This window comes from Dermacentor variabilis, chromosome 11 (genome assembly GCF_050947875.1).
Source record: "Dermacentor variabilis isolate Ectoservices chromosome 11, ASM5094787v1, whole genome shotgun sequence".
Lineage (NCBI taxonomy): Eukaryota > Metazoa > Arthropoda > Arachnida > Ixodida > Ixodidae > Dermacentor > Dermacentor variabilis.
Window position 1 is genome coordinate 118,685,578 of NC_134578.1, and position 10,433 is coordinate 118,696,010.

Consider the following 10,433-nt stretch of genomic DNA (forward strand, 5'->3'; position numbering starts at 1 on the left):
GCTTCGCGTTAAAACCACTCCCTGGCGAAGATGGCGCGAACGTAGGAAAAAAGAAAGTAGTATCTACAAAGACGCATAATCCAGTCGCACAAACCCGACGGACAAGTCTCTTCATGTTGACGAGCGTGACGATTAGGCTCGTCGTCTCTCAGTCGCTTGGCATTTGTTTCCTTCATCGCCGCACACAGTGAACCGTAACATGCTCTTTTCTTTTAAGTAGTGGAGATAACCGAAACTTACAGAAGAACTTACATGTACAGTATAGGTAGGTGCGACCCCTCCAGTCCGGCTGGTTTGCATGGAAAGTACGAGCAATTCGGAAAATCTCTCTGGAATTCGTTAGAATGGCAGTGAGCACCGGCCACAGCAGCTGCAATGCTGACGACCTTCAAGTGCCCTTCAGGGTTGAAGTCCATTGTTTCGTTGGCCTCTTCAGTCAGCCGTCAATTTCTGCCTGAATAGGGGCCACATTGCAGGGGACCGAAACCTGGGCAAGTAAACTGAGTTCCAGCAATCGGTGTTCCGTGAAAAGTACAGCTGAAAACTGGTTGGAAAGAGAATGCATCCACGTATCTCCAAGAAATAAAAAGAAAGGGAAGGAGCATACCATATACTATGAAGTTACAGTATTTGTGTTTAAGAATAAATAAAGGAAGGTAAATTGGGTATGATGGTAAATGAGAATACAGGGCTTGATATATATGTATATATATAAACGAGAAGAAAGGGGTCTAACTGAGGGGGCCCGATTTTTATATGTCATATGATGAGAAGCCAACGAACACTGGCACCAAGCGAGGACAACATAGGGGAAATTACTTGTGCTTAATAAATGAAATAAAGTAACGTTAAATTATTGGATATTAAATTGGATGAAAAAACAACTTGCCGCAGGAGGGAACCGGACCCACAACCTTCGCATCCCTATTGAAAAAGTATGTATGATTATTGAACTAGAACTTCTCGACGCTATTATTGCTTCGTAGACTCAACGACGTCGTATGTCACATGTGTACGCATGGACATGGTCACTGAACGAGATTCTCATATGGCTACATTAAACAAGATCGTTCTCGTGTGGGTATGTTAAACGAGATTGTTCTCGCATAGCTATGCTTGACGATATAGTTCTCGCATGGCTACGCTCAACGATATCGTTCTCGTTTGTGTATGCTACATGAAAATGTTCTCGTTCAGCTATGCAAAAGACACTATTCTTATTTAGCTACATTGTACAAGTGTTCGCATTTGTGTTAAACGAGTTCTTTTGTTCATGCAATATTTCTGATGAAGTTGCACACAGTAACATCGTCTGCCAACATTCCAGCGAGTGAATTTCAATCACACGTGAGACGGGCAATGTGCCAGCTCCGAGACAAAGAGGACACTTTTTAGGGCACGCAACATAAACCATCTTTATTTCGCATCGCGAAGCATGGTGGCCAGGTGCTTGTTAAGGTCCTTGAGCCTCCTTGCCTCTGTGTCCACAGTGCTCGGATGTTTCGCCACAAAGTGCTCGTACGACTCTGCACAAAAAATGCAAACAATTAAAGCATGCCCTGTTAGATTCCACAAGCCATTGGAACTGACGTGCACAGTAGGTGGCTCCACTGCGTAACTGATTGGGCTAGTTCTGGCACGATATTGAGTGTAAAGCGTGAACAACTCGCAGAGAAACCGCAAAAAGAAAACACAGATGCTTATGAGTTTTTTACCAACGTAAATTGATATTTCAACATTAACCACAGCAGTTGAAAGCAGGTGCTCGTCCTCGCATTGCCTTGTTCCCATCTCTGTTATATGTTCGGGTTTTAAAACAATATAAATGGCTGCAGAATTGCAATAAAAGACCACAGAAATAGTCTAATACATTTCCACACGTATGTTACAATAAATGAACAAGTATATACCAGCTCATGCAAGTGACTACACAGATTGTACAGCTTTTCGCTACCGCACCGCGGAATATGCAGATGGAAAACACTGCATAGATGCCAGTGCAGAACTGTTAATGGGAAAGATTAATGCACCTTTAATACCACTATAGAAACTAAATTATAGTTTTTGTTAGCGAGAGAACATCGCTATATATGCACATACAGCTATGCATGCCCCTGATGTGTAGATGTGAACTATGTCGGCCCATATAAGAATATCACCTCAATACAATCCCATCTTACCGACAGCCCATTATATTCGTGCAGAAATAGCACCATGTGATAGGCATTGCTCCTTTAACTTCGAAACACTTTGCAATCGTTGTGAAAACATAAGCTAGCAGGATTAGGTCTACTTACTTCGAACTGCACCAAGTTTTTCTGGTGCTAATGCTGGATTTGCCTCGCCATTTTCCTTCAGCTTGCGCATACATATTTTGCCTGTGACACTCCTGCCGACCAATTCATGTGGCTGCCACAGGCATCGGGCAACCTCTCTGGCAAATGTGCTGTCTGTTTTCGCTTGATTCACCCACGTCCACTTGTTGGCGCAGATAAATAAACCATTTCCAATGTGAACCTACGAAAGATAAAAATTGTAAGAGATTAATTACTCAAATACAAAAGAGCATATTTACGCCCTCACTGTAGGAAGCCCTAGTCGATGAAGCTTCACTGATAATGGCCCAGGGACAACAGTTCCACCTCGGAGGATTCACCACATTTAATCCCACAGTCAGCGACAAGCACCTTTTGTGCGGGATATACTAGTTTTTATTTAGACTTGAGAAAAAGTCTAGGGAAGCAGATGGGAAAAGCAGAAAACCACAGTAAAACTTAGTGCACGCTTAAGGAGCGGCTTTGTCCCAGAGCTAGCAAAATCTTACCCTTGAGGCTGAAAACAGTTCTTGCAGTACCCCAGTGAGCTCAAATTACACACGCGGTGACAGAAGGGGTGTAATACAGTAAAACCTCATTCATTCAAATTTCACAGGACTGGAACTAACTTCTGAATTGTTAAGGGTATGAAAAGAAAAAAACAAATGTTCACACCAACACACTTTTATACTGAATCAATCCGCAAATCCTGTTTCTATTTCACATACAAGCAGTGCGGGAGCTGCATATGTCATTATACTGCTCATACTGCTCGCAGCGGCAAGGACCTTGAGGAAGTACTTTCTTTGCAGTGCAGTCATAGCACAAGACTTGGCCGCATCTTTGTCGGAGGCATGCTATTCACTACCACATGTCCACCCCAATAATTTTTTCACCACTGAGCTGGCTGTAACAACAGATTGTACAACAATCTCAATGTAACTGGCTGATTGGATGCAAGCCTGGCCACAGTACAATCACTATCCTCGATAGCCACCATGTTTGCGAGACTGCATGCATTGCACCAAGTCACAATGAAACTACTACTTGTCACCACAGCTGCGAACGAAACGGTGGTCATGATCATCCCGACTACAGAGGGCAGTTATGCAGTTCTGAGGGCAGGTGACCAATGCAGTGTCATGCAAGGCAGCTAGTAAATGCGAGAATAAAGACACAACAAGGCATGACACATTTTGGCATTCCTGTACAGTTTCCCCCAATGACAAGGCAATGTTGACTTGCTGTGTCATTTCAGTTGGACACTCGCACTGCTTTTGTTCTTTTGCATTGCACAATAGTCGCACACCTTGCTCAGAGCCCGAGTCATTAGGCAATACCTAATGTCACGTGCAGTGCTGAACTAATTGAATAGAAGTACTCATCCTCTGGAGAAAAAAAGAAATGTCTTATAATGCAGAAAGGATGACAGGACAGCAAGGGCACTGGTCTTCAACTGGTTTCATGGCATTGAAAAAAAAAAAGCTCTTAAATGTTACACAATGGCATAAGCAACTGTTCAACACATGGTACTTTCGCCAAACCACATTCCACGCACATGTAGGATGCAACCGTTAGCATGGGTTTTTCTTTACTGGGTAGCGCAATAGATGCAGGACTGAAACTATAATTAGATATCTTATATGCGATGAGCTTCCTGCAACATTCTGCATTACTCTATTATTTTTACTTTCCTAGAACATATGCTGCCAGTTCCTTATGGTATAGTGACAGGGGCACAGTGTAAACGCACCTGTCTGCTAAGTACTAAATATGAACAGCTTCTATTACACCACATGTCAGCTGCTGTCCGGCCTTGCCCCGATACTGCACTGGTCAAACAAAGGTGCAACCATACTTTCTACAATGGCACGCTACTGACTAACTGCCAAATTTCTTTACATTGTTATGCTCCCGTAGCCAATCATTCAGGCATCATCCTGTTTGTCCTACATAGAGAATCTAAAGCACTGCAGGTGTGTGCCCGATGATGCACGAGGCACAATCAACAAACTTATTTTCCCGCCATTTTTCGCAGTGGAGTTTGGCATCATCATTTGGGTTAGTCATCCAGCATACCCTTGCTAGCTTGTTAGGTGCAGAGAATACTAGTTGTACAATCAATCGCTGGCCAATCTTTTTTAGTTGTGTGATAACTTTTGTATTTAATAAAAAGAAAATCCTCGCAGTGTAAAAACTATTAGTCCTGGTCCGGAAAGCGAACCCGGGACCACTGCCTTTCCAGGGCAGCCGCTCTCCCATCTGAGCTAACCAGGCGTCTAGCAGATGGCAGGGCGAAGTCAAACTTGTCAACTCGAACCAAAGGCATGGGTTTGACGTAGTAGTTCTACGGAAACCCGCAAGGTGGAGAGAAGTAATTATTAAAGGGTAACTCAGACATCCAACCGTTCATAGCAATTGCTAAGATATTCTTGCAGAAAAAAAGGGTTGATTAGCAGCCGAGAAAATTTAAACCAAACTTGATTTTTGCTCTCCTTTCTCGCACTGAATGTTGCCTACAGTCGTGGTTGCGAATGATTTGCGGTTGCGGATTATCAATGCCTTGGCACACCCCTATTCACCTTGCGGTTTTCCGCAGAATTATTAGGTCACTCTTGCCTTTGCTTCGAGTTGTCAACAAATTCGACTTCGCCCTGCCATCTGATAGCCGCCAGGTTAGCTCAGATGGTAGAGCGGCTGCCCCGAAAAGGCAGTGGTCCCGGACCAGGACAAATTGTTTTTCAACTGCGAAGCTTTTCTTTTTACTAAATACATACGTTATCACACAACTCAGAAAAGATTGGCCAACGATTGAATGTACAACTAGTATTCTCTGCACCTAACAAGCTAGGAAGGCTATGCTGCATGACTCACCCGAATGCTGCTGCCAAACACCACTGCGTCATCTGCCACTTACACCTGCAATGCTTTATATCTTATGTAGGACAAACAGGATGATGCCTGAATGATTGGCTACGGGAGCATAATAACAGCGTAAAAAAATTTGGCAGTGAGTCACTGGCCCGATATTGTAGAAAGTGTGGTTGCAGATTTGTTTGACCAGTGCACTATCGTGGGCAGAGCCAGACAACAGCTGACATGCGCCGTAATAGAAGCTGTTCATACTCGGTACTTAGCAGACAGGTGCGTCAGCACTACGTGCCTGTCACCATCCCATACAGAACTAGCTTAGTTAAAAAGTGATGTATGCGTGCTGTCATTTACAGGATGTCACACCATTGTGGACATGTGTAGAGAGTCCATAAAAGGACATCTTCCTTTCCAAAATAAGCAGCTGGAAGTTACCACCATATGTAGTCATTTATCTGTCCCTGCATTTTAAGCGATGTTGAGGCTCCCAGTACGAGACCAACTAGCCTGAATCAATGCCTTGGTACACTACTTAGTAAACATGGTGAGAACTCCTGAGCAGCCTTATCGTACTACAGTAATACCGTGTTAACTCAAACTCTCATATCTAAAAAAATCGGCTGTGGAAATTTTCTTAGGCATCGAACTATTTTTCGACCAAATTACGGATACCTGAAAGTCTTCACTAAAAGTGGAACAAGAACTCTGCCACAGGACCGTTAAACAAGCTTCGCGCAAGACTGCTGCACCTACCACAAAGCGGACACTTTCCTAGGATGTGAAGTCAGAACCTAGTGGCATAACAACTTTGTCAAGCAGCCATGTAGCACGTCATGTGATGGGAATGACATGCGCAGGGGCAGGCCCGGCAAAATAGCATGCTTGACACCGTTCATTGTGTTCACTTTGTGCAACGCATGTGATTTACCATCAGAGGTCCGATTTCCGTTTTACTTTTATTCTACACAATGCTCGCGGCACTGAATTTTAGTCTATACAGCATAGAATAAAAACCCATGTGCAGCATGCGTTTCGGTGTGCCCTGCTTGCATATAGCACGTACTTGTGAATGCTCACGTCGCTTTCTGTGGTAGGGTTCCCTGTAAGTCTGTGCTACGTGTGTTGCATAGTAGAAAGCGACATGAGCATTTACAAGTGTGTGCTATGCGACCAGGATGTACCGGTGACAGGTGAATTTACTGACACCGAAATCGCTGGGATGGCTACAAACGGAAGGGGCGGTGAAGGCAATGATGATGAAAGACCTCAAAAGGTGCCGACATCTGCTGAAACAAGAAACGTGCTTCACTTGCTGCGAAATAAAGGTAAATGCAGCGTCGGGAACAATCGGCTCGTGTGATGTGTGAAGCGGCTCAAGGACGCTTTTCTAGGTCCAGGAGCTACCACGAAGCAGACCAGCCTTACGCACTTTTCATACACAGAATAAGACTGCAGTGCCACAAAATGAAGCTGATTGATAGCTCAGGCATGTTTTTATATTTTTTTCTTTGAAAACTTTACGTTTAGCTGTCGTTGAGAAGCATGTCAGTAGCGGTAAATTTTTTTTAGAACGAACTCAACTTTTCACTGCGATTTCCAGGACTCATTATCTGGAAAATTCACTTGTCACAAGATTTTTTCCAGATTTTACTACTTTGAGTTAACAAGGTATTACTGCACATAAGTACTCTCAAAAACCATTGCTCATACACGATTGCTGTCGACTTTTCCTGCTCACACAGCAATGCACCAATGCTAGCAGAGAATTCCTTTTAATGGACGAATAAAACAATTGTAGGAGTTGTACATTCCCAGAAATACGAATTTTAGTGGAATAATGACAATTTTTATATGCACTACGAATGAACTTGAAATACTAGCACGGCAGCACCTGTTACTTCTTCAGAACACTGCTGTACTGGCTGCTTTCAAAATTGCATACACTAAGCTCCACTGTTAGCACCGAGTAAAGTACTCAGCACATATTCCCGTTTATAGTGACATAAACTAGTTTGATTCAGATAAGCAAACACAGCTTGCCTTTCCACCAACTGGTGTGAAGAGTGGAGCTTCCACACCCAGCTCTGCAGGTACTGGGACTGGCCCCTGAAATAAAAGCAGCCCACCTATGTGGTTAGCCAACCTACCTTTCCTAGTTTTTCTGTTTTACACAAAAAATGTCAAACCTGATATTAGAAAGAATACCCTACAGAAGACTGCATACAATAAGCGTGCATATACACTGAATGTGATTATACCTCATTTCCACATTGCTTGTGCATCAAGCACATAAGACTAGCCAGCATCGCCACTGGCAAAAAGTAAACTACAAACTACACAAGCAGAACCTATTTGGAGATACATTAAAAGTTTCTTTTATAAATGGTTCTTCAATGCTATAAACACAAATTTTTCCACACCGAACAAGCTCATTAGAGTAGCATTCAATTAACACATAGTCAAACCTCAGAATAGCAAAAGCCTGAGACAATATTCTGGCCACAATGAAATAAGGTTTTCAGCTGTTGAAGAATTCTGAAACAATCCCCAAGCTTTGTTTTGATTTTTGAGGGCTTTCCTACATTCGTCATTTCACCATGGGTTGCGGCGATGCTTTACCAGTCCGGTAAATTGTTTAACACATTTTGTTGCAGCATCAATAACACAATCAGTTAGGTATGCCACAGCATCATCTACGTTAAAATCCGAATTGTTGTCACCGCCTAAATATGCGAGTTCTCGAAACAGTTCCCAGTTTGCTGATTCGAGGTTCCATTAAGGAAAATGCGGACAGCATGCATCTGGTTTTGTTACCTTTAATGTAATTGGGAAGTGGTCACTCCCATAGGGGTTCTTGAGTATAGACCGCTCCAGGTACAGAAATAGTGAGCTCGAAACTATGCTAAGTCTATGGACGAGTATGGTTTATGTGTAACAGTGTAGTATGTTGGCTCTTTTTTGTTCAATAAGCATGCACCTGAAGAAAACAAAATTTTCTATCAGGCGCCCACACGCATCGGAACATGTGTTGCTCCACAGGGGGCCTATGTTCATTTAGATCACCACGACTATATATATGGTGGAGGAAGTTCATCGATGAAGCTGTGAAACTCTGCTTTAGTAAGTTGACAGAAAGGGGAGACGTACATCGAACTAACCGTGAGCTGGCCAAATAGCACAGCTCGTAATGTAACTGCCTCGAGGGGGGTTCAGAGATTTATTTGCCGACATTCAACGCCCTTATAGACTATTGCGGCTACACCCTGAGAAGGTGAGTGCTTCATCATGGTCTTTGCGTAAAGTGGCATATTGCCTTAGAAAGTTGGTCTGCAATAATTTTAAGTGTGTTCCTTGTACGCACAGCACCTTTGGAGTGAATTTGCGGAGGAATTCTTTAACATCGTCAAGGTTGTGAAGAAGTCCGCTCACGTTTCATTGTAATATTTGGGTATCCATAATGGGAACGAGGTTAGTGCTGCGTGTCTAACAGGACAAGTTAGGTTACAGGGCCCTTTGCCGGTCCCGTAATGCGATGTTTGTCTTTTATGGAACGGTCCGTGAAAAACCACGTCCTGCAGGCGCCAGCTGTACGACACTACTATACTCAAATCTGTTATAACCAAGGTTGGCTATCCCACACAAGGTTAACCCTTGCTGTCTGAAAAAAGTGGAAGTAAAAGGAAGCCATGAGGAAACAGGGAAGATCGAAAGCAAGAGAAAGACGAAGATTACTGAGGAGGATAGGAAAAGGCAACTGCCGATTTCTCCCGGGTGGGTCAGTCTGGGGTTGCCATCTACGTGAAGCAGAGGCCAAAGAGGTGTGTAGTGTTCCTTTTGAGCAGGAGGCAGACAGCTCTATCCGCATAGCAAGATTCTCATAATGAGTTGGCATAAACTAGTATACAAAGTATGATTCGAAAATTCAAGCAGACCAACTGCAAGCGCATTCATGGCAATATTAGTTCTTCAGTATGACACAATGTTTAACAAGAGGAAATAAATACTTCGTTAAGCTTTGTCTAGCAAGCATAGTGGCTTAGCAGGTGCAAATTATGATGATAAACTCACATGGGTGGAAGGCACACGACTGGCTACGTGGCTGCCTGCCACCTCTTCTCGAGGCCCAAGGACGCAGCTGGGCTGTGCCGACTCACAATGAGCTGGCAGTGCCCCATCCATTGGGGTAGTGCCGAGATCCAAATCCTGAACACAAATAGCAAGTTGATAGCACATTATAGCAACGAGTAACTCAAGGGTGCACAATGGATGCAGGCTAGAGAACAAATACAACTGAGCAACAGTCAGTGTGGCAGCCCATGCAGAACACCAAAAAATAATTATGCAGACCCAAGACACACTGGAGTCAACGAGAAGCAAAGTCTTAGTGACATGCTTAATGAAGTGCTATAAAAGCAAAGGTGCATATAATAGTGTTTACTTTCACCCTGTGGGACCTGTAATTTTAATTATGCAATGTTTATGTTTGTTCACCATAAACATATGTGCGCAAGTGTCTCATGCAATTTCTTTTTCTTTATGCACTACACTGCTCACAGGTTATGCCATATTGCAAATGCCAAACAAAGCAGATGCAGATACACAGTGTGAGATGTCTACTGCATGCAGCGATGCAACAATGACAAAAGCAACATCATGATGTTTGTATGGCGCACATCTAGCTAAATTTAAGAACTCTGGAGGCACACGGTAATGCTGGCCGAAGCCATTTTCACTCTGCTGAAAAGTGAAATTTCACAAACTGATCTTCAGTGCGCAGGTAAATTGGTTACTTGCATTTAGACTATCTTGCTTCTATTTTTAAGAGTACTTACCACTCAGCCTGTTACTTCCATTCACCTGCTGCCAGTGTTCCCTTGTCATAGTCGTTAGCTGGTCCTTCACCAACCCTGCAGCCCCCAGCGACAGCTGTTAAGTGCATTTGCTCTAAACATGTGTGCAAGAGCTTTTAGTCTCGCCAAAATTATACTGCATGGCCATTTGGTCACAAGTCTTATTCAGACCAAAGTTAGGGGTGTCATTATTAGAAATGGGAAAACAAAAATAGAAATTTTTGAGAGCACTGTTTAGGGTAATTTTATGGTGCGAATGTTATGTTAGTATGCACATTACATACTTACTGTACACAAACTAAAAAGCCAAAGAGCAACAATGTGCACGCCTTTGGTTAGAGCAGAGGCGCTGAGACTACTCTGTCCCCTACACAACCTTTTGCGCATCATCAAAGCA

General features: G+C 43.3%; 1 protein-coding gene across 1 annotated transcript; it reads right to left on the minus strand.

Moving 5' to 3' along the window:
* Nucleotides 1-1,394: 1,394 nt before the first annotated feature.
* On the minus strand, nt 1,395-10,094 carry LOC142563604 (BEN domain-containing protein 5-like). Its single transcript, XM_075674182.1, has 4 exons — nt 10,019-10,094; nt 9,255-9,389; nt 2,298-2,517; nt 1,395-1,526 (listed from the first exon to the last, which is right to left on the minus strand). Exons 2-4 carry the CDS (start codon nt 9,363-9,365, stop codon nt 1,417-1,419), a joined length of 441 nt encoding a protein of 146 aa, XP_075530297.1. The 5' UTR covers nt 9,366-9,389; nt 10,019-10,094; the 3' UTR covers nt 1,395-1,416.
* Between the last annotated feature and the right edge of the window lie 339 nt (nt 10,095-10,433).

Excerpts from the sequence above, each read along its gene's own strand:
- LOC142563604 (XM_075674182.1), bottom strand. The coding sequence starts at position 9,365 with ATGGATGGGGCACTGCCAGCTCATTGTGAGTCGGCACAGCCCAGCTGC. Across the intron at positions 2,518-9,254 it reads GTCGTGTGCCTTCCACCCAT|GTTCACATTGGAAATGGTTT; the intron begins GTGAGTTTATCA and ends TATCTTTCGTAG. Across the intron at positions 1,527-2,297 it reads AAAACTTGGTGCAGTTCGAA|AGTCGTACGAGCACTTTGTG; the intron begins GTAAGTAGACCT and ends TTTTTTGTGCAG.